Source organism: Notothenia rossii (assembly GCF_949606895.1).
Source record: "Notothenia rossii genome assembly, chromosome: 5".
Taxonomy (NCBI): domain Eukaryota; kingdom Metazoa; phylum Chordata; class Actinopteri; order Perciformes; family Nototheniidae; genus Notothenia; species Notothenia rossii.
Genome location: NC_136903.1, coordinates 65,977,230 through 66,003,000, shown reverse-complemented (window position 1 = coordinate 66,003,000; position 25,771 = coordinate 65,977,230). Strand labels below are relative to the sequence as shown.

General features: G+C 41.4%; 2 protein-coding genes across 4 annotated transcripts in view; both read right to left on the bottom strand.

Annotated features, from left to right (window-relative positions):
* Positions 1-25,771, bottom strand: part of LOC307041993 (metabotropic glutamate receptor 4-like) — a 211,834-nt gene that overhangs the window by 181,396 nt on the left and 4,667 nt on the right. The gene's annotated exons all lie outside the window — the stretch shown is intronic.
* LOC307038862 (uncharacterized protein) lies at positions 19,069-20,672 on the bottom strand (the record flags this gene model as incomplete). The annotated part of the gene is made up of 2 exons (XM_079680536.1): positions 19,069-19,089; positions 19,221-20,672. 2 exons carry the CDS (start codon positions 20,670-20,672, stop codon positions 19,084-19,086), a joined length of 1,458 nt encoding a protein of 485 aa, XP_079536662.1. The 3' UTR covers positions 19,069-19,083.

Below are 25,771 nucleotides of genomic sequence, written 5' to 3'. Positions count from 1 at the left end.
GACCAATCACAACAGAGCCGACCAGCTAACCAATCAGAGCAGACTGGGCTCTGGTTTCAGACAGAGGGTGAAAAGAGGTGCTGCAGCTCATGAACATTAAAGCATGAAAACATGTCACAGCAGAGGCATGAAACACCTTTATTATGAACCTTAAAATGAGCATAACCTATTATGCCCTTTTATATATTGTTGTTTCTGATAGGATCTTGAATGTCAAAATGTCAACCAATCAGAAAGGGAGTTATGTCAAACTAACTACTGAAAACACACTGCGAAAGGGTAAAGTTACCATAATTAGACCATCATTTACTAAATAAATATCATTCTCATGAGGCCATGAACCCATTAGGGATAACGTTTTTATATCAATAGATAAGAAGGGTCATTGTATTCTACTGAAGGAGACTTGTTTACAACCGCACCTAATTTTGCAACCAGAAGCACTTTTGGCTTGACTTGTCAACAACGCATTTAAACTGTATTAATTTATATCTACCTATCCCTCACTCTCTATTTACATACATATCAATAATCATGTTTGCATGACATAAGAGAACACTACTCAGGCACAAATCGATCAAACTTCCCAACAAGACAACAATATGTCTTGAATGGTCTGTGTAAATGCCAGTAATATCTAAACACTCCACATGGTACTGCAGCTGCTTTCTCTTGCTAATCATATAAACAATTACAGCAAAATGTACATAAGCACCGCCTTACTCACATTACTGTCTTTATTACATGGCAGGTGCATTTTCCATATGCGTGTAAACATGATCTGTGGCCCTGAAACTGCTGTGCCATCATAACAGCCAAATGGAGTAGCGCAGGGGATGAAAAATGTTGTCAAAGAAAAATGGAAACCAATATGCTCCGCAAAATGGTATCCTTTCATGCGTTTGTCAGTCCAATCAGACTGCACGATGTACAAATGAAGTCCATAAAGGAACATGACATCCACAAATCTCCTTCAATTGCGAACATGTGTTGCAACGAACATAGATAGTCATACATCAACAAGAGCTACCAAAATGCAAAAAGACAAAACTTTTTTTTTTAAATAAAAACTTTCTTAAACCACAGACCTGACATTATCATTTGGGATCTCAAGGTGTCTACTGAACAATATGTAAATGTGTTAATTTCAAAATCCTTTCATCCTTTTTTTTAAGGATTTTACACTTTCTGATAATGAAATTATATTAGGTAAAACCAGTTGTTCTCTTCCACTTATCTCTCCTTCACAGTAGACCTTTCGGGCTTACAAAGTACCCAGCAGGAGAACAAAGGAAGAGGAAACTAATCAATGTAATTGAACACTTTGTGGTCACTGCGATACAATTCTCTAATGTTAAAAAGGGATAACATGGAGAAGCATCATCCGGCACTAACATGATCCGACATTAGTGGTGCTAATTTGTGGGGGTTACAAAATGTTATTATATGAAGTTTCCGGGTATGAAACGTGAAGAATGCAACAAAAAGAGACTCTATTATTTGGCAATCCTTGTTGTCATGATGCTGAATTTAAAAGATTGTTTCACACTTCTGATTAAACAATATCTTCGTGTCATAAATTATAATTGAACTGTGTCTGTGGGTATGTTTGGCTGAAAGATGGTTAAAATTATGATCATTTTTGTTTTCACTTCGTACTGGATTGATGGAGATGATGAGCTGTTTGTGTGTGTGTGCGTGTGCGTGTGCGTGTGCGTGTGTGTGTGTGTGTGTGTGTGTGTGTGTGTGTGTGCGTGTGCGTGTGCGTGTGCGTGTGTGTGTGTGTGTGTGTGTGTGTGTGTGTGTGTGTGTGTGTGTGTGTGTGTGTGTGTGTGTGTGTGCGTGTGTGTGGCTAATGTCACGGTGTAATGTTACTCATTAGGCCACTAATCATTTGTGGATGGATTGTAGGTGTGTGTCTAATTTGAAGCCATACACTGACAGCAACGGTACTTCAGAGACTTGTGTTTACTAAGGAATTCAAGCCATTTTATTGCTCCTATGTCCTCATTTAAATTATACCAGTGGACAAAAATGGATCCTATACATGTTCCCCTTTTGTTTAACTGAATCATCTATGAAAACGCAGGATTCCATCTTTCTGATCATGCAGCACTGAAATTGTGTTTGTGGTGGTGTCGCTATTAGCAGGTTGTATCGGGAGAATTAGTCATATTATTATTATGTTGGTTATGTGTGTTTTGGAGTCGTGATAGAATATTTGTGGCAGGTGGTTCCTCAATGTTTGCCTGTGATGAGCAGTGGTGTGAAATTCTAGCAAGGAATTGGATTTGTTTTTATGCTACACAGTTTGACACTTTAACTCCCACTGAACATCTGTCAGAAATTCCCAGCAGTGTGACAGTGTGAAGCCAAAAAATAACAGTCAATATTTCAGCTACAGTATGCAGTGTTTATTCCCAAACTAATAGGCTCTACAGTATATTACATTTTAGTAAGCAAGATTTTCCTTAAAAAACACACGTATTGGATCAAATCAGGCTGCAGGCCAATGTAACTGAAGACCACATTGAATAACCGCTGTTTACCCAAAATATATTCTGGTTTTGAGTGCCCACAGAAGTGATGAATCAACATCTCAGTCGAAGATGCTTCTTAATCAGTAGCAAGCGAGTGCTCTGACCAGAGAAAACTGGACTCAGCAAGGTTACTTCCGCCAGCTATGATCTTTTACCTCCCCTGTCCCTTTAAAGCAATCACAAACCGGCCAGTATTGCTGTGTGCAGTGTAATGACTTCTCGAGCGATGATTTCTCGGTAGTGAACTTTAAATTGTCGCTATAGTTATCTGCCGCTGCCATTTGGAGCCGCCATCGCTGCCAAGTGCAGCTTTAAGCAGTATGAATTCACATATCATATTTTAACTGCAGCATCTGCGCTGTTGAAGGCCAGTGGCGAGAATTCATCATGTTTCATGGGAGGCATACAATCCATGCAGGAACGCAGGTCTTCCTGTGCCTTTGATTGTGGGTCTTGTGAATTTTTGTGCATTGTGGTGGCACACAGGAGGTCTTAGCAAATACAATTCAACCCACTCTCTTCAGTCTGCGTACAAATGACAGGACTTTACACATTGGAAATGCGTGTGTTACGGGTCCCAAAAGCTTTGGTACCACAGCAACAATAAATTATTTCTGTAGAAAACCGAAAAGTGCAGCAGCAAGAATTAGACACAGGATCCGATTGATCGTCTGGATTGCTTCTCATTCAAAATTCAAAGTACACATAGTTACATTCAAATAGCTGTAGGCTACTTTACAAACATATCACATTTCTCCATTTAAGTTATCCGTATGTCACAGTCAATTACTGTATCTCAAGGAGAAATTAAAAATAGTCAATATAAACACATAACGCTATCAAATAATACTTTCTATCAATATATATATCTTTACCAAATATAACATATTAAGGACCTCACATAAATACACTGTCAGTGTTAATAAACAAAAAAACAAGGCAATGTGCCTGCAAGACTGCACTCAAGTGAACAAAACAGATTATCCGTGCGCAGCAGCTAACCTGCCTGCGAGCCTTCGCTCAGGACACCTTTACACACGGAGCGGCTGAAGCCCGCGAAAATGGCATCTATAGTTACATGACAGTTTAGTATTTTTAAAATACCGTCCGTTACTATGTCAAAAATGCTCAAAACTTTCTGACACACTCTCTTAAACATCTCTAACATTATATCTCATTTACACAAGTTAACATCGATCATTTTTATCATGTACTGACCTGCAGGGCCGTGGGAAGTAGGGGTGCTGAGGGTGCTGCAGCACCCCCTGGTGGAGGACAGGGGATCTGCACTTCCACAAGATATAATTAAAAAAAAACGAATTTTCAGCCTTGATGTAACAACATTCATAATTAAGTAAAGATAACACCCTTTTCCCCGGTTACATTTTCCATTTGCCCTGTACGATGGGCGCTGTGAGTGATGAAGTGGGGGATGTTGGCTTAGCAGGCGCCCGCAGCTCACAGCCAAAGTGAGAGAGATAGAGAGAGGGGATACCGCGGTACCGGCGGGGATTGTTGTTAGCTTCTGCAGCGCTAACGGATATAAGAAGCTGTTTCTACAATAATGTGGAGGGAGAGTCCTCTCCTGTCAGACTGAGAGGCTCAGTGAGGTAAAGGACTCTGAGGGCTTAGATAGTTCACTTTAGTCGAAGTTATCTCAGTGGGTCTCAAACGTTTTGATCACAATTTATGTAAACAAATATTTCCAAGGCACACCTTTATAATTATTAGGATAAATAAAAATAGGTTTGAAATCATTCCAATGTATACTATAGGACAGTAAACCAAAAATATCGTTTAAAACTGGAGAGATTTTAAAATATACATAAATAAATAAATGTTAACTTGTAAAATAACATATGAATGAACAACACAAATAAAATAAGTTACATGTATTTGTTATTGGCTATGGTAGGTTATTGGAAATGTTCACATACCTGCTTATTTGATTGATAAAATGCAAACCGATCTTTTTCATATGGGTGTTTAGAGTTGTACCCCCTAGATCAGTCTCTAATTGGGCGCTCAAAGTGCACCAAATTGAAGCATTTTACTTTAAAATGTTAAAAAAATCTTCCCCGGACCCCCCTAGAGGATGTGAAGTCCACTCCTCCAATTAAAACATGTTATAATATATAATAAAATGTAAGCCTTGTTATATAAGCTGTCCAACATGTCAATATATTTCTCTTTTTGCAGTGTAGTGGTCTTTTGTAGAGGTTTTTCATTGCCAGCTAAAATATTGCCTTATAGGGCAGCACATTGGTCAGAACCAGCCCTGGTGTCATCCCCACAGCACCCCCCATTTGAAAGATGTTCCCACGGCTATGCTGACCTGTAGAAAACAGAAAAGTGCAGCAGCAAGAATTAGACACAGAATCCGATTGATCGTCTGGATCATAGATATATAGGTTGCGTTCCGATAATCCAAAAATCAGCTCCTAAATTCTAACCCTATCTCCTATTCCTTGACCTCTGAGTGAAACGTCACGGGGTCAAAGGATAGTGGATAGAAGAATTCAAAAGGACTTAGTGGAAGAGACTGCGGTACTTTAGAGCAGAGGTTCCCAATTGTTTTGCAGCCAAGGACCCCTTACAAGATAGAAAATACACCAAGGACCCCCTCATTCTGATTTGTGATTTTGGGCTATATAAATAAAAATTGACTTGACTTGACATGTATTTCCCTTGGAATAATCTGACGTAGCCTATTTGTTACACTTCTATAGTCTTAGTTATGTGAAAGAACAACACAAGAGAAATGTACTAGAAAGATATTAGATATGTATTAAAAATATTTGCACCATCTCAACACAGAATACCCATAAAAGTATCAATCAATTAGCTGCAAGTAACACTGTACCTAAACAAAATATCACAGGGAAATCAAGAGAAAAGTGATAATTTGAAGTGCATTTCATAACACACACACACACACACACACACACACACACACACACACACACACACACACACACACACACACACACACACACACACACACACACACACACACACACACACACACACACACACACACACACACACACACATAGACACACACACACACACACACACACACACACACACACACACACACACACACACACACACACATAAAGATAACACATCCAGTGTTTCACTCTTAGTTAAAATTAAATGATTTATAAAAGTCTAATCAGAAAATAAATGCAGGCTATAAACAATTGAACACATGCCTGCATTGCAACATATATCAAGTAAATTGCAAAACAACTGCAACTGCATTTTTACAATCCCAAACCACTACTTGTAATGGCAGCCAGCTCTGGACACTATTGGAGTGATGCAAGGCAGTCCATGAAGCTGATTGCTTCTCTCTGCAAGTGAAGACACACATATCAAACTAAATCGTTAAATGCAACATATCTGACATTTCTGTTGCTCACACACATAGCCAAACACACACACACACACACACACACACACACACACACACACACACACACACACACACACACACACACACACACACACACTTCGATTAATAAGTAAATAAATCTGATTGGCAGTTTCATACATAATAATGTCAAGCGAGTTCACAGGGCTGCCAACTCTCACACAATTGAAATTTTTCACACGCTCTCAGCCACAAGTCCATTTTCTCAAGCAGTGAAAAACAAATTCATAACTGATAATGTCATGGTGCGAAGAGGACACAACTGCACATTGCGCAACAGCAGCACCAGGCAGCAGACCATCTGAATAGCGAGAAATATACACAAATGTATTATATTGTAACTTATTCCCATGCATGTTGCTCAAAGTAATCTCAGTCAGTCTCACTTCTGCGTCTCTCCCTCTCCTCTCGCGTCATGCGCACCAGGCAGGAGTGAGAGTGAGTTACCATGGTTATGGGGACGCTCTGTGTCTCTGTCGCTCTGAAACTTCTCGCGATTCCCAATAATACGTTTTTAGTAATATAACATAATTTTACAGTTTTGGTTAACATTATACAGGGGTAATGTTTCTTGATTAAATCCAAAGAGGGCAAGGTGGTGTAGACATGTAGGACATGTGTTTTAAATTACTATTTTTTACACACACACACACACACACACACACACACACACACACACACACACACACACACACACACACACACACACAGAGAGAGAGATAGAGAGAGAGATAGCACGCTCTTACCATTAATGTGAGATATGGGCCTGTCTCGCTGCACAACTTCTCCATCCTTGGAGAAGTAGATGAGAGGTATACACGTAGGTCGTTCTCCACTTCCATCCGAGCCCTGTACTTGGTCTTCATGGAGGTCAGCGCTGACAATGATGACTCGCACAGGTATGTGGTTGGAAAGGGGAGCAACACCCGCATGACAACAGCAGCAATTTCCGGATACTCCTGTTCAACCGAAGGCCAAAAGTCCACATGCCCCCCTTGGCCGAACCGGATTCTCAGCGTCCCGTCGCATGCCAGGTCCAGCAGCTCCTCCTCTGCTTTTCCACTGAGACCCCGCGCTGATTTATGGGCAACAAAGGGGTCGCGCACCCAGTCCCAGGCATCGGTGTCAACGTCAGTGAAATAGTCATTGAAATAGTCACCAATGGAGGCAAGATGCGAACCGATTGTATTTTTCACAATCTCAGCTGGTATTTGGTTTGTGTCCAAAAACTGTGAGTTGGGGGAACATGTCTGTCATGCCATTTTGCACCCGCCTTGTCCAGATCGCTGTTTTGGCACGGAATGACTTGATTTTGTCGCTTACCTCCAGGAAAGAGGCATATCTGCCTTGAACGGACAAACTGAGATCGTTCAATAAGTTGAACACATCTGCGAGGTAGACAAGCTGTGCGATCCATTCCGGGTCCGAGAAGAGTGCTGCAGTGGTTGGCTTGTCATTCTGGATGAACTCACACAGCTCTGAGCGCAGTTCGTACACCCACTGTAGCCAACGCACCTCTGAATGGAACAGCAGGGTGTCCTGTCCTGCGCCCATCTCCCTGCAGAGCTGGCCGAATAAACGGGACTGCAGTGGCTTACACTTGATGTGGTTGACCACAGATACCACCGTGCTGAGAACGGACTGTAGCTCAGGACTCAATTATTTTGACGCCAGAGCCTGCCTGTGCAGCATGCAGTGGGTAGCTATCATCATTGGATTGCGCTCCTTGGCCCGAGCAACCACCCCACTCTTGCGTCCGGTCATGGCAGCTGCCCCATCCGTGCAAATCGCAATGCAATTATCCCAACTCACATTGCCAGTCTCCATGAACATATCTATAGCATTGAAAATCTCCTCACCTGTTGCTCGCCCCGTCAACTCTTGACAAAATAAAAAATCTTCCTGAATCCTTCCTTCCCACGGGTAGCGAACCAGCGCGATGAGCTGCGCAGAGCCGGACACATCAGTGGACTCATCCAATTGAACCGCGAATTTAGACCCTCTCAGTCTTTCCAGCAGTTGTGATTTGATATCAGCAGACATGTCCTCAATTCGTCGTCTGATGGTGTCATTTGACAGAGGTACACTTCTCAATTTGGCAGCCACATCTTTCCCCACCATCACCTCACACAGATCCACCGCAGCAGGGAGCAGCAGTTCCTCTGCTATTGTGTGGGGCTTTCGCGCCTTAGCAATCCTCTGCGCTACCAGGTAGGAGGCCCGCTGCGCTTTAGCAGAAACAGACGTAACATTAACCATCCATTGTTGTTGCTGGCGGTAGTCCTCGCCCTTCCTCTCAAAAAAAGCCCGGTCTTTTTTTACATAATCTGGATGCTTGGTCTCGAGGTGCCTCTTCAATTTGGCAGGCTTCATTGCCTCATTGGCAAGACACCGCAGGCATATCAGACATTTCGGTTTCCCTTCCACTTCAATAAATCCATATTGGAGATACTCCTCATCGTATTTCCTTACTTTTGTTTTTTGTTTTTCATTTACTTCATTTGTAGCCGTAACCGGTCATTTTAAAAATCTGTCCATCTTCGTAGTATTCTAGCCGTGTTATATCTCTATGATGCTAGCAGCGGCACTGTCTGACTGACGTACCAGTTATTGTTGTTTCCACGGTAACGGGTGACGCGCTTGATTTTTAAATTTATAGATTTGTTAGATGAGAACGTAATCTATGAACTATTTTAGATTAAAAAAATAAAATATTATTTGTTGAACTATGAAGACTTTTGTAAAAAAAAAAAAATGGAAAAAAATGATATCATGATAATTTAAATTAATGAATCTGAAAACTTTTCACGCACCCCCTGGCAGAGTGCCACGGACCCCCGGGGGGTCGCGGACCCCACTTTGAGAACCACTACTTTAGAGAATCCGAATGCACTTTCACTATCTGACGTGTTTATGATGCGCCAGCGTACGTCATTGTGTGCGTCTGCTGCTGTGGTGAAACTATGGAAACTACAGTGTTCTATACAACGGACTACATGGATGTTTAATAAGAACGAAGGACTCATCTAGAGACTCTGCACCTTGCTCTGATGCTGTTGTTTTATGCTTTATGAACGTGGACAACAGAGAAACATATTCTTCATGACCAAAGTTGTAATGGAAATAAAAAAGGAAAGTGACATTTATGCTCGTCACCCTCTCCCTCCGGTCCATATTAATACAAATGATCCCAATACGTATGATTGTATGAAAATATCTTAAAATCAATACAAATGTATTTATTATAAACGTTAGTCCTTAACACCTATTACTGTGTACATCACCATTCAAACATCTTTTAAAAGTTGAACAAACCCCACACAGCTCAGTGAAATGTTGACTTTATTTGATCATTTCAGTAAAAACTAACGTTCATTATTCTCTTTTTGATTATAATACTGATGAACGTTCAAAACAAAGCACTTTGGCAACTTACCACATACGTTTTAAAATGCTTAATAAGCACCGTAACTTTCATGATATAATTTCTCCGTCATAATCGTTTGTTTCCGTGAACGGCCGACTGTTGTGTGACGCTAATGCTTCGGCTGCAAGGCATTGTGGGGCAGCATTTTCTCCTCTCCTTTCGGTAAGGGAGGTCCAGTGGTTCCTAAGCTAAAGGAGGTTATAAAGGAAGTTTAAAACCTCCTTTCCTTTCATTTGGAGAATTGGAACGGCAACATGGCTGCCACTGACGTACTTCCGGGTCATTTCACTTGGTTAGGAAGGTTCCTAAGCTAAATGGACTATTGGAACGCAACCTGGATTGCTTCTGAGGAGGGGGCGGAAGTGTCCCCCCTAAAATAACCCAGGCGTCACCGCTCACCTGCCAAAGGTTCCACCTTGTCGCTACTTACTATTACTGTTTCTCGAACAGTACAGATAAACCATAAAATTATATGAATGTCACCAAAACAAATACAGATAATGTTGAGCTTTTCCAAACAATAAATTCACTGTTTAGCAAAATAAATAACAGTAAATACACAAATAATTGTACAATTTTTGGGGTGTACCACACGTGCAATAGATACGCAGAAGTCCGATTTTGCATGCATATGATACGCCAACCATTCCCATTGATTTATGAGGCCGAGTTTTGCGTGCATATCATTTGGATTTCATATCGCATTAACACCATATCCCAACATGCATTGCGGCTAAAACATCCAATCACCGAGCTTGAAGCTGAGGATCTTGGGAAATCAGTTCAGTGGGTGTGTATCATGGATGTATAATAAGAACTGGATACAGCGTGGGAGCGGGGCCTCATTCATTCCTATGAGAGTTGCTCATTGGCGCATGATAAAATGGCCCAACTTTTGAGAGAGCGAAACGTCACAAAGAAAGTCCGACATTATACGATTTAAAATAAAAACAATAATCGTGGCTTGATATTGAGTAAGAACATGCTTTTATGAACCACACAGCTTCCGGTCTACCAAGACCCGGCCAGACAAAAATAAGTGGTTTAGGCACGAAACGTGGCGTATCATATACACACAACACTCGGCCTCAGAACTCAATGGGAATGGTTGGCGTATCATATGCACGCAAAAACGGACTTCTGCGTATCTATTGCACGCATTTCCAATGTGTAAAGTCATGTCATTTGTACGCAGACTGAAGAGAGTGGGTTGATCAAATAATATGGAATTTGGGCCCCAAGGCTTGCCGTCCCAGTCTCCTATCCTTTCCCTTTGACATTAAGACCGGAACATCTTCTCTCGGAGGAAAAGTCCAGCTTCTGCTTCTTAATGAAAGGTGTTCATCATCACCTTGTCAGCAACAGTATGTGACTACGACAGGTTGACGCCACTTAGTCTCCCTAAGGGGAGCTTGGGCTGTCAGGCAGAATTTGCAGTGCTGCCATTTCACCATGACAGACAAACCAACCTGGACAGCGCAGGAGAGCCGGGGCCACATAATGGGCCCTCCAGTTGTCTTCACCTTAAAAAAAAGTGAATTGGATGACATTTGTGTCTTATTTTAGTCCTCAGCTGCATCTTGTTCTGCTGTAGTCATTGTGTTTACAGCAACAAATGAATCAGAGCATTACTTTCACTATCATTCATCGCCCACGCCATCGCATCCCAATCCTCGAAAGGCCCTCAAAGGTCAGTGTGGCGGAGTTGACTGGTCTCTCCCTCGGCAGCCATGGGCAAGTGCCTTGGCTTTTCCCCAGTTCCCCTTGCATGGCTGAGCCCTGATCGCAGGCGTAAGGGGGGTTACAGTAATGTTAGCTGACATCCTGAGAAGCTGTGATTGCTTAGAGGGCTTTGTGGACGGGCTGGGTTGATGGTGTGGGTGGCGGCGGAGGGATAGGGGCCATGTCTCACAAGGACCTTTAACAGCCTTTTAAAAGCTCTGAGAAGGCCGGCCTGACGCCGGCCACTCACAGGAGAGAAATCGCTGACAGGGCTAAAGGGAAAGGGGGTGGTTGAGGCGAGCAGGGCCGCGCAGCACTTCCTGGAAGGTCTTTGAGTTCAAAAACCGAGATGGCAAAAGTACAAACATCCTTTACTCAAGTAGAAGTACAGATACTCGTGTTTAAAAGTACTCTGGTAAAATTAGAAGTACTGACTAAACTTCTTTACTCAAGTAAAAGTAAAGAAGTATGGGCTTTAAAATGTACTTCAGTAAAAAGTACCCATAACTACTTGCTGTTTTAAAGAGTGACTGACCTCACTTTATATTAATAGAACAATAACGTCATTGTTAGCTAATGAATGTTTCGATGCTGAACAACGGCAGAATGACAACGTTTTCATTGTTCCCTCTTCTTTAGAGAAGACCAAGAAATGATGGATACACGGATCGTGTTAAAATCAATAGGCATGCCATGAATCTAAATAATAATGATCAGGCCACCAAACAAAGATTAAAACTAAAGTAACAAGCCTGTTTTGAAAATGTAAGCAGTAGAAAGTACAGGTAGTTGTGTTAAAAATTAAAAAGTAAAAGTAAGTCAGAAAAACAAGTAGTGGAGTAAAGTACTGATACCTGAAAAATGTACTTAAGTACAGTAACAAAGTATTTGTACTCCACTACTTCCCACCTCTATTCATCACGTAGTCCTGCGATCATGTGAGGATATAGACCCTAATCGTCCTCAATGTATCACTGTGTAATTACAACGATTTGCCCTAAATAATTGAACAGAAGCAACCACTGAAATAACATCCAGCACTCATGGAATGCACTTCTGTGAGCTTTTCCGCTGCAGCCTTGCACCACTTTAGTCTTTGTCGGGTCAGCCTGGCCACTGAGATAAAGACATCCTGCATTAAAATCCATTGAGCTGGCACCACTCGCAGAAAGCTAACAGAGTGCTGTGTTTGACCTATAAAGGTTTGACTTAATTGGCTACTACCATGCTCTGTGCCACTGAATCCTCTGTTCCTGTGGATCTATCACCAGACGGGTGAGAAAAAGACATTACCAAAAAAGGCCACTAAAGTCCTGGGAAGCCTTATTACTCTAATTTCCTCAATAAGTCCCTCAGACTTCCAGTAGCGTGCCATATTTCATGTAGCGCTGAAGAATGAGTTTTCTGACAGTGAACATGAGAAATGCAAGAGACTCAATGGGCACGGCTAGAGGGGGGGCAGCTTACCCAAAGAAAATCACAGCAGTGGCAATGAATGCATCAGAAAAAACACTGCTGTAGGCGAGCATAAGTCAACAGAGCCTAATGTGAGCCTTTGGTACGCATGATGTTAAATAGATTGTGAAAATGCTCTTTTCATGACTAAGATGGAGCTTTTCATTAATCCTAGAGCCGAGCCTGCCTCCGCAAAACAACTAGCATCCCTCGCGGGAAAGACAAAACACCCACGGTGGGCGAGAGGGATCTAAGAAGAGCTCTCATACAGCTCATGGACTCACTCTCTTTGCAACCACCCCCCAGCTGTGCGTGCATTTTTGATTTGCATGTTTGTAGATATGTGTAATACATCATAAAGCATGCTGCAAGTGTCTATTTTCCCGAGAATGTAGAATATTTTCCTGTGTGTGTGTGTGTGTTTTTCAACACCATGCACATATGCTTCGGTGCTATGTGTGCAAAGTGTAGGTGGATGTGGATGAGACAGATATTTGCAGAACTTAAACCACATTCTGCTTTCATTTGTGCATGTGCAGCAGTTGGTCAGAGGAGATATAGGTTTCCGATTTTATTTTAGGCAGCCCCTGTTAATGAGGCACACATGTAGAGGATTAAAGAAATAGCATGAATATTCAGTATATATCCAAATGTGTTTGTGCAGATAAGTCTGCTCAAGCTACCTTTTTTATTTGAAACATTTAGAAATAACTTGCACACCTCAATTTAGCACAAACCCCTCTCTGCGTGTTCCAAACTTTCTTTATCTCTATCTGCCTTCTTTCTTCAGTTCTATCTTTCATAAATGAAACCTCAACATTAATTGAATGTGTGTGCAAACACATTCATGCACACACATTCATTTTCAACCACTATTTGAGACATAGATTGACCTGTTGGAGTTGCAATTGAGGTAAATTATCACCTAAATTGAGTTTTACCAGTCCGCCTTTGTGCGCCTGCAAGTACATCTGCACCAGTGATTGCAAGTTTCACTTCAATAAGCTAATGCCACTGGTGGCTGTAAAGTTGCACTGCAGATTTAAAATAAAACAGGTTTCACTGTCAAACTGTCACCTTGTCATGCTTTGTTAAAAAGAAGTCAGAGGCAGTTTAATCAGCCGTTGCAAACTTAAATGAATCACCACAGGACATCTGAGGCTTCCAACCTTGCTGTGGTGCCCTTAGACACTAATTCCAGGGCACATCAGCCATATAGAGGCTATGAAGCTTCCTTCATGTTCTGTCGATTCTCCAGAACCTGCACAACACTAATCTCATCACAGCAAAACCCAGCAATCTATTTCCGAGCAGAGACATTTTTTTTAATCAAAATACCTTCCTCCAAGCCGGCAGAGTGTGAAAACCGGATCCGTGCAATGGTGACATCTCAGGCATCCATTTGTAAGGCCGATGTTTGAGCCAACAATAATTACAGCTCCTTTATAAAAACCTGTGCTGAAAAGTGTGTGGAAATGTTGTTTGCATCGGAGGGGTCATTGAAGAAACCAACGTAAAAACTGCCATTAAAACTTCATGCTGTCCCAATTGGGAGTGAAGCAACAGAGTGGTTAGGAGTAGTGCACCTGCAAGGTTTTATTATAAATGATGTAACTACACAACCTGAAATCCACTCAGCAGCCTCACCACCTTGAGTGTGTTGAATGGATAGTTTCAAGTAGAGTCCTAAAAAAGGGAAAAATTCGAACTTGTGCTCATCACACAGAAACACATTCAGGAAGACATGTTATTGCACGACAGGCATCACGACATCTGTGCGCACCTGTGTTTCCCGTTCGACACCAATCTTTGGGGGCATTATTCTCCACAAAATGGATCCCATTGTGCCCATGACTGCAATAACTAGAACAAAGGCAGCATTTTAGAGTATGGGAAGCATTCACCATATGAATTTGTGACTTATCTTTTGGAACAGTTGGAAAACATTTGTGTGACGAATGAAAGGAAAACTTAAAGGTGTTGGTGCCATCACAAGCAGCCAGAACAGCTTTATTGCTTCTTGGTATAAACTCTACAAGTGTGTGCAACTCTGTTGGAGGGATAAACAACCACGTAAGACATCTGTATACTTTGTCAACATTCATCCAGAACTATAATAATGCCCTGACCTTTAGTGAGTGTATTGTGCGCAGTACTCAATATAAACCTATTATCTTCTGCTGCTTCTCACCACTGCACATGTTCCGGGTATTGTTATTTCACATCTCAAGGTTGCTGTCTTTAGTCATATCATTTCAAGGGGTACAATTGCAGGTGCTTTTATAAAGCATTTGTATGTTCTTTCCATCAGATATTATTTATATTAATACACTACAGTTTACATCATTATAAACATATCTTGATATATGTATTGTTGCAATAATTGCAGTGCAGTGTGCACATTTTTACTCAACTCTTCTAAGTTTATAAAATGTTTTAATTGATAATTTATTTTATAATAAAATCCTACTTCCCCTCAGGGATTAATGAAGTATTTATAATCCTGATTCTGATTTTTCTTTTTTTGTATATGCCCATAAAACAGCTATCATTTTACAGTTTGCGAAAAATGAATGAAATTACTATCTGTAGCATTAGGGGGTTGCTTGTACCATAGTTACCAACCTACGGAACATTATCAATTGTATTGGCAATCAATGTCAGCTCTGCAGTATTATTGAGCCTAGCATCATATTTCAGAGATTTGACTGTGGTTTTATTTTGTTGTGCTATTTTTGTGTGCTCTCTCCATCAAATTGATTGACGACATTTGATAATTTGACGGGTGTGAGAGGGATTGTCTCATTCCTGATATAACTCACCTACATAAGGAGCGGTGTTGCTGCCTGCGCGGGGAACAGCTCATCCCCCTCTCTGTCTAACAAGCACTTATCTGTAAGATCTGCACATGTATGTGTGATAATATGTCAGCTACAGCTTTTTGTGCTGCCCCCAAGTGGCCAAAAAACTAATTTACTGCAAATTAAAGGGGCGGCTAATCAGTTTAAGCTTTCGATTTTTGGCTTCTGCAACCTAGAACTTGAATCAAATCAACATTTAATTGGTACACATACACACATGGGCCACACATCCGCCCTCTCCCCAGTCACACAGGGGGTCCCCCAGGGCTCAGTCCTCGGCCCCCTCCTCTTCATCTGCTATCTTTTCCCCCTTGGTCACATTATTCGCAACCTCAACCTTGATTTCCACTGTTACGCCGATGACACCCAGATCTACATCACCACCAAATCCCCTCACAACCCTCCCCTCACCCATATCGAAACCTGCATCTCTTCAATAAAAACATGGCTGACTCACAATTTCCTTAAACTCAACAGTGATAAAACAGAGCTACTCATCATAGGCACCAGATCAACCCTCAATAAAACAGGACCCATTTCACTCACCATTGAGAATTCGACCATCACCCCCTCCCCCCTGGCACGCAATCTTGGCGTTATCCTGGACCCCACCCTCTCCTTTGACCCCCATGTCAGCTCCATCATCAAGATCTCCTACTTCCACCTCCGCCGCATTGCCAAAATCAAACACTACCTCCCCCCCCGTGCTTCTGAATCCCTCATCCATGCCTTCATCACCTCCCGCCTCGACTATTGCAACGCCCTCCTCACTGGCATCTCCTCCCATTCCCTCCATAGACTCCAAATGGTACAAAACTCTGCTGCCCGCCTCCTCACCCACACCCGGACCCGTGAACACATCACTCCCGTTCTCCGCTCTCTTCACTGGCTCCCCATCAAACAACGCATCATCTTCAAAACACTCCTCCTCACCTATAAAGCCCTTCACCACCTAGCCCCCCCCTACCTCTCTGACCTCCTCATCCCCTACAACCCCCCCCGAGCCCTCCGATCCTCCTCCACTCTCTCCCTCACAGTACCACCATCAAGACTCAAAACATTTGGCAACAGAGCATTCTCCAGATCAGCACCCCGCCTCTGGAACTCCCTCCCCCAATCTGTCCGCCACTCTCCCACACTGTCTACCTTCAAAACCCAGCTGAAAACATACCTCTTCTCCCAAGCCTTCAACTTACCCTACCCCCCAACCCACTGACTTCACTCACACCCCACGCTGTATCTCTTATTCACCCCACGCTGCATCTCTTATTCATACATTCATCAACTTTTTCTTTCCTCTTTTCCATTATGTTGTCTTTTGCTCGTTGTCCTATGCTTGCTCCCCCCCTGTGTTGTCCTTTGCCTGTTCATGTAATGTTCATGTTCAATTTTCTTGTCCAATATGTTGTCTTCTGCCTGTTCACCCCCTTTCTGTACTTTTAATTTTTTTTGTAAGCGACTTTGGGTTATTGAAAAGCGCTATATAAATAAAAGTTATTATTATTATTATTAATACAGCACACAATAAAAAATGTTGAGCCCCACGTCAAAAACGCAACATCTGCAAGAAACAGCGTCTGAGGGCTTCTTAACATTTAACAACCTATATTAATGTGTCATACTCACTTAACGGGAAGAAACTCAGCTAACTGACGATATGAACTATTTTTACCGAAACAAAACACAACTCTAACGCCGAGCCTCTGAATTAGCCCTGAGCGAAGAAATGCTAACGCACTTAGCACAGAACTCACGGTAGAAATACTTTATTACTTATCAAAACTGCACAAACAATATATCAGATTAAAGCTGATATTCCACAGATTCTAGAGGTATAGGTATCATCACTGTGTGAACAAAACTCACGGCAGCTCAGGCAAACTCAGACAACACACAGCGTAGCTTTACTGAGCCAAATGGCAGATATGTCTTACCTTTGCTGTTTTTCTGATCAAAAGTTGTGTTCAATGGCATTAAAACGAGAAAAACGCTGCTGAACATTAATCCAATGTGTCTGTGTCACTTTGAAATTATTACTGATAATCCATCATTCAATATTTGTCAAAAACATTCCGCCGAATGGTGACCATTTGCTTGTTGTAAATCTTCAAAATTAAACTTCATTTTTCATTCCATTTCAACATAGAATTTAGTAATATACACATTTACTCATTCAAAATCAGTACTGGTCAATCTCAGGCTACTTTATTTAATTTATTACAACTTGTGAAAGCTGATGATCATTGCATTTTTTTCAGTGCTGTTACCGAAACTCAAATGCCATTTAAAACCAATGTTTAAAAGAATATCAACCACATACATTGTTTTTTCTTAGAAAAAGACGTAATGTAGAAGAAATGGTTGATTACATGATGAAATATTAATATTTATGACAAAAAAATCACTATATTTCGAACGGATTTGTATTTCTCTAAGAATGCACATCAGCCTTTTTCTTTTAAAGGACATTTAAAAAAATGTAATTTCATCCAAAGATTGAGCATTTATTTAATTAAGCAATCAGACAACTGATGGAACCAATATGATTGTAAAAATACAGTGTGTTTTCTTTATTTTTGGAGGAAACAATTTAGAAACCGGAAAAAACATTTGGTAACAGGAAAAAGAAATAGGTAACAGGAATGAGTATTTGATTGCATGTGTGTGTGAATGAGTGAGTGTGGGACTGTGTAGCTCAGTGTTGCACTGGCTTTGACACAATACATAGAACATCATGTTAAAATACATTGTTGCTATTGGTAATATAAAAAATATCTCATTACAAAACATTAGAAACAGAATAGCGGGAGTCAAGAAGAAGCCCCTATTAAAATATGAACTGTGTTGCGAAGGACTGTTGGTTCGTGTTTGTGACAGTGCACGTGAACAGACCCTTCCCTTCTGCTGAGTCATTCAGTCAGAGCATGCACACCTGATGGCTACACACGTGTAGCCAATCGGAGTGCGAGTCTGGGGGACGCTTGCGCTGATGGCACCCAGTGGCGGGAATACCGGAGCAGTTGGCTGGAGATGCCGAGGATAAGACGCGGATATTACTGTGAATGATTGTCATACCCGTGAGTATCCATATGTTCCTTTTGTTTAGTTATGTTATAATGTTTAGTGTATAGTGTTATCAGTCTCTGTTTGTTAATGTACACTGTAAATGCTCTCGAGGTTTATTAGAAACATGAACATAGTCATTGTTAGTTACCGTCCGAATTAGGCTACGGTTAAGAATAGCCTTTGATGTTTAGCAGTTAGAATGTGTGGAGTAAATTGTTATGTAGGAAGTAGTGCAATGTGTGTGTGTGTGTGTGTGTGTGTGTGTGTGTGTGTGTGTGTGTGTGTGTGTGTGTAAGAGAATAATAGACCTCAACTTTGAACAGTAGCCTACATCATCTCCTGCATTGTAATCAGATGCACCACAGTGGCTTCTAACAATTTCTGAACAGAAAACATAGCCTCCATAACAAACTGATTGTTTGAATGTGTGTGTGTGTGTGTGTGTGTTTGATAGAGATAGATACTGTATCTGTATCTAAAGTCCATGTGAGGGAGAGAGAGAGAAATCTGAAGTCCTAGTGAGTGAGTGTCTGTTAGATTGTGAGAGAAAGAGAGATCTGAAGTCCTGGTTCTTTATATCTGAAAAAGGTAAAATGGCCACAGACAAAAAGTTAAGATGTTATGTTCTTGGATCTATGCATTGACCATCATTTCCAATACATTTGAAAATATTCTATACTGTCTACAAAATATATATATAAGTAACTGACCTCTTGTAAGACATTCTGTAGCTTTGCCCAGATGTCTTTGTCAATCTCCATGTGACGTGATGTGACTGGTTTAGGTGGTGTGATGACTGACACAATTTCGTCCAACAGGTACCAAAGAATATCCTCCCGGGCTGGCCAGAAAAACCTGTTGATCCCTATCTTTGCCATACTGCGGACCTCAACATGCGTTTCACAGATGTCAGTGATAACGCCAGGGTACAGCTCACCATCGTACTTGAGGACGCACCACTGGCCAACAGTTTCAGGACTTTGCCACTCTGCGATGTCTGTGGATGCTGTGGATGCTGTGGATGCTGTAGGAACTGCCTGTGGATGATTAAATGTAAAATGCTTTGCATCAAAGCATTCACAGTGGAGATTTTGTGCCGCTGTGCACAAGCAGCTGACATCCCTGTAGGTCAGTTCTCCATAGGAAAGAGTCACTGCCTGATGCATCCTCATGGTGGACGGAAGAGGAGGCAAATCATTTGGCATCCCTGAAACTGCTCTGTCGATGTCTTGTTCATCGACAAAAAACAACTTGACCGAGGTTCCACTTCCCTGCAGTGCAGAATACAGCTCTGCAGCACCAGGTATGTCTGTTCCTTTGCAGACTATACCGTCTGCTTTCCTCTTCAGTGCTCCTCCTATGCCATCAGGGGCACCCTTCCCATGACTTGCCTCAAAAAAGTTCCATGTCCCTGCCTTAAATCCACGGCTGAATAGCTCAGTGCTAACCAAGAACATGTTACCCCGCTGCCTATACTGGGTGCAAGGGCCATCGCTGTAAAAATGGACTGTAGTGACGTCAGGGTATGTGCTCTTCACATGGTCAAGCACTGGGGACAAGTGCTGCCAGATAGCTGGCGGGCCCTTTACTCTTGATGGAGATATTGAGCAGAAGGACACCGGACTGGGGGTGGCATGTACATAAAGCACGCCTGTGTGCAATGTTGCCTGCTGGTGTGAGGCTCCAAAGTGGACAGCTTGGATCTCAGCACTGTACTTGCACAAGTAGTTCTCAGAAAAGTCTACATGAATTACACATTCATGGGCTTTCAAACCATTTCTCAGTGCCCTGTAATGGATGTACTGATTTCTGATGTTAAACGCATGCCTTGTGAACCTATGCAGCTGGATGTTAAGCTGGTCCAGGAGGTTGGCAAGAGTGGTCTGGAACTCCTTCTTCAGGGTGACCTTTGATGACTTGTCTGGGTCGTTCTTATGTTCCCTCTCCACTGTGGCCCACTGCAGGTAAGTTACCCCACTCTCTGCTGACACTAATTCTGACACTGGGCAAGAGAGGTCTTTGCATTCTGAACATTCACCATACATGCATTTGATGTTTTCAGGGTCACATGTGATGGATTTCACCAGCTCGTCCAAGTTGACGGTGTTGATGACCCTGAGTTGGTGAAGCTTCTGAACGATGAATGTCAAATTCTCATGCATCTTGCACATGCATGTGTCCCGATCACTCAGTGTTGGCGCCACAACCCAGAATGGACGAAGGGAACAAAAAAGGGAATAGGAGATGGATCTCTCTTCGGTCAGAAATTTCAGGTGCAAGTTCTTCATGGTATCTGAAAGGAACCGTTTTTGCTTTTTCGTTTTCTTAAGAGTGATGGTCTGCTTTTTCCCAGTGGTAATTCGGCTTACATCATCTCTATCGTAGAAAGCCCTCACGCTATCCACCAGAGAATTCCCTACCCTTCTGTTTCGCCTTCGTTTGTAGGTGTAGCCATCGGTCACATTCAACCACCTTGACTTAGAAAAACCAAGCGAATTCTGGAGAAGTCGTTGCAGTTTGTACTTCCTCAGAACCTTCCCCATTAGGACTTTTGAAATGATTTGCCTTTCCCTCTCCCCCTGTGCATTTTTTAACTTGTTCCTAATGTTGTCAATCAAAGCATGATGAAAAAAGAGAGTCTTTCGAATGGTCGCAGATGGAAGCTCTCTAATTTTTCTTTTGAGTTTTGTTCGTGGAGACTCATTTTTCCCTTTCAACCGTTGTACTTGTTTTCTATATTTTTCCTTTCTTCTTGTTTCTTGAGTCAGAAGACCCTGTAACTCTTCAATTTGTTTTTCTAATTTATATTTGGTTCTCCTGGTCCTTCGCCGTCCTTCATCCCGTTGTCTAAAACACAAGTTCATCACAATAAATACACATTGCATGTTAGCTTGAATGTTTCCATTGCCTACTTTGTAACTATACTGTAATAACTGGTTATGCGTAGCACTGTAAGAAAGATACACAGATACACAACACACATAAACAAATGAAAACTAAACCTTGAGGAGCTGGGCTGCACATCTACAGCTTGTGCTGGCTCAGGGCTGTGTGGAGGAGTGACAAGGTCCTGCAGTGCCCCTTTTCTCTCTTTCACCCTACGATACGTCTCCCTCCACTTTCTGCGAACATTCCGCTGCTTTCTGGCACTGACATCACCAATGTTCTTCCTTATGCCTGATTTTAGGTCTGACCTGTATAACTGACATAACTCTGAGACTTACCGTCTCTGAGACAGCTACAATATCATTAAATTTAAGGAAAAATGAATGAGAGAACTTACTTTTGATCTTCCTATGATTTTCAAATGATCCAAATGATGTCACTTCCTGCTGAACATGAGAGCGATGGAATGTTCCAAGATTTTCAGAGGGGGAAATGTGTTTAGGTAACAGCACTGAGTGAAAACCTTGGGACGCGACTAAAATGTGAATTTTAACCAAAATTGAATTAAGTTTTTATAAGAAATGTTTTTTTAAAGTGTAGATAGAGTATGTAGTCACACTTAAATGCAAAAAAAAAAAGATTTTGGAAGGATTTTATTCATTATGCATTGAGGTAAAATGTAGCGTTTGGCTGTGGGGACAGGCAACAAAGGCTATGTTTCGAGGTGTTTTGGATGCCTTTTTATAATAAAAAAATTATAAATCTTTAATTTCTACAAGGATTCATGTGTATGGTGATTTGTTTAATAATAAAATGTAATTTATTTTATATTATTACTTGTTTTTATACATTTAATATGCTGGGGACGGAAATGGTCACCATTCGGCGGAATCACTAGAGCTACAGGCCAACATCCGGTTTTGGGCAAACTGTGTGCGCATCACTCTCACTCCTCAATGGAAATGTTTAGATAGATGGATTTAGGAACTTCTCCTCGATTCTATTGGCTCTAACGGTTAAGAAGAGGTGTCAATCATCAAAACTGACCGAGGGCGGCCAGAGATATGGCAAATCCACCCAAATGACCCCAGAAGTGTTTTTTTTTTTTTTTAACCTCTCTAAAAAGGTCAGATGTCACTTGTTTTGCATCAATCCTGATACAGGGTACTTATCATATGTTATAGTTTGGATTCCTAAAGCTTTTAGTCTACCATCCCATCATTCAAGGGTGGTTTTCACCAGGGCCATCCCTAGCCAACTTGAGACCCCACGCAAAGTTAGATGGTGAGGCCCCCTGTTTCGCGAGCGTCGGGGTGCTAGTGAAACCGTGCTGTGCCACACTAATTGCGCCGCATAAGCGCATAGGTTGATTCTCCCTCCGCAAGGTGAGGCCCCACGCAGTCTGCGTGATCTACCTGTAGGGAGGGACAGCCCTGGTTTTCACTATAAGTAATGTTGTTTTTTTTGGACGGACACTATACATTTATTTTTTTTACTATGTTCAATCTGAATTTACTTTAAAGGGGACCTATCATGCAAAATTCACTTTTTGATGTCTTTTATACATAAATATGTGTCCCCGGTGTGTCAGGGAACTCACGCAGCGTTAGAAAATAAAACCCTCTCTTTTTTCCTCCGTAAACCTAATCTCTAAAAACAGGGCTACAACGGAGCTGATCCAGATTTGCATCCGATATGACATATCATATCGGAAATGTAGGCTAGCTTTACACCCACAGCCCTATCAGAAACAATACCCGACTGTTTTGGACGTAATATGGTCAGTGCATGTTTGCATTAGCATCGCTAACACTCAGAGCTAACCTGTACTGCACAGAGCATGTGTGTGAAGAAGCAGGAAATAAAAAGGAACTCACCTTGTGGTATAACCGGCAAGAGAGAAAGCGTCTGCGCTCCATACTGTTTCAGAAATAATCCTTGATAATCCATGATATGGCTTTTCATCATGGCAGAATCTTCCGGTAGAATCTCCTGCATGAACTCAGCCCCCTCCTTTTTTTTAATCTTTTTTTTTTTTAAAGCTTTATACCCCAAATCAGCACTTTAGAAACAGGAAGTGAAATAGAGGGATATGAGGCATGGCTCGAATGGGTGATCTGTTTGGTATTTTGAGCAAAACACTTCATTTTTTTAAATATATTTGTATATCTGAGACCTATGCTAAAATATTTGCCTAAAAATAGCATGATAGGTCCACTTTAAAATAAAAAAAATCTTTATTGATTCTGACTTTTCTACATCCAACTCACAGGTGTATCATTGCTTTGAGAAAAAAGATTGTTAATTTACCCCTTTTAGAAGTGAAGATATAGTCATTTGTTCTGGGAATGTCATTTTCGAGCCTGAAACCTGAAAAACAGGCTCAGGGCTAAACCATTTAAGCCAGCCTATCGGAGCAGTGAGGGGTCCGGGGCCTTGCTGGAGGGAACCTCGGCAGTTTGAAAAGACACCGGGACATCACTGCTGGATGGAGTTAAAGGTGCAACAGAGAAGATAAACACTGATATCAAGCCTAAAGTTAAAATATTTGATATTATTGTGTCCCTACATGACTTTTGATATGCATTATCCAAGTCTCATGGCAGTTTGTAAAATAGTCATTTTTCTTTTCACAGAAAACTATTTCTAAAAACATGTATTTCAATTAAGTATCTTTTCTGCCTGCACCAATTCTTTTTGCAACGATGTTCAGGTTTTTTGTATTGGCAATGGGAGGCAAGAGCACTAAAGAATAAAAAAGTCAGATAATGCATATACTACCTTAAAATATACTCATCTAAGAAGAGAATCATGGGAAAGTGAGCAGAAATGGGATATAGAGTGCAGCGCAGCATAATCTCAGTGGACTGTTCGCTCTGGTGTGGTTACACCCACATCCAGGGATGGAAGGAATATCCAAGTAGGAGCATTTATATGCTGTTAAATTTTACTCAGGCCACGCTCGAGCTCCACTAAAAGAGCAGCTCAGAAAGTATCTATCTATCTGAAGTTTTTTTTCCACTAAAAGCACCTTAGCTGTTTTGGGTTGTAATGGCAGTTAAGAGGAGAGAAAAAAGAGAATCTAAATGTGGTTACTGAGTAGCTGGAATGTGAGAGCAGCATTTCATTATGCAGGTGCAATACAGGAGCACTGCAATCAGCAAACATTACACAACGAGTAGCAGGTGAAGAAATCACAGTTTGGGGAAATGGGAGGCAAGAGTTGCTGGCAACATAATGGCTGTCACATCTCTCATTCTCAGACCTGGCTCTCACATTGGGTGTCATTTTAACTTTCATTCTTTGGTTTAAAAAAAGGGGAACATGAGAGTCACAGCTCTCCTTTATGGGAGCCATAATGTAAAAAGAAAGCATTCAGGTGCTACGTTAATATATTGTTTTGGAAAGGCCAATGTCTATATGTTAATGCAGTTTGTCAATGCAAAATAGAGGAACAGCAGGGGGTAAGGAAGCTGGGTAGGTGGTTTGAAGGGTGGCAGTGAAGGAGCTTAAGGGGAGCTGAGGGCTCAGGGAGGGAAGATCCCATCCCTTGATATGTTGATATAACTTGACGTATGATATTTGAAAGGCTCCAATGGAGTTTGCAATATATCAGGATAAACGATAACTGTGATGGGCAAAAAATTGTGTAGGTTATTAATATTACGTAAATACTTTGGTGCCTATTGGATCTCTGGTTACAGACATTTTCATTGTTTCTCAATTTGAGCGTCAATGGTTTGCATAAAGAGAGACAAAACACATATTAAATTAAGTTAAAGATATATCGAGAGACTGACAGCATTATTTAATTTTTTTATATTTTCTTTAGCTATTGCAACAATACCGTTATAGTGATTTAATTAGCTATTGTTCCAATCCTCATACATATGTCTCCTTCATCATTGTTTAAGTTAATTTAAAAATAAATACTCATATAAAGATGACATCACTTGCTAGCACATATTATTGTTCATCATGATAAGTCTTGTTTTTTAAATGTATCCTTCTGAGTTATCTATTTCATTGAATATTGCTATATTTAAAGCAGCTAGAAACAACATGTTTATACATTAACAATGGATCAAATGACTGTGTGATGTGAAAGTAGTCCCGTACGACAGGGAATTATCAGCTGATCTGCAGCCCCTCTCAGCTCTACTGAGCTATGTACCTTTCAGCTCATTATTTTGGTTTTACAGCCGACTTGACTGTGTTGGTTTACTCTCATCGCTCTCATAGTGTCATTTCACGGCTACAGCATGCAGGCAGCTGTTTCCACTGAAAAATCTTTTAAAAAAACAGGACATGCACCAAACAGCAGACAGACACAGTCAGTGCCTAACTGATGAACAAAATGGAGCATTAAGCAGCC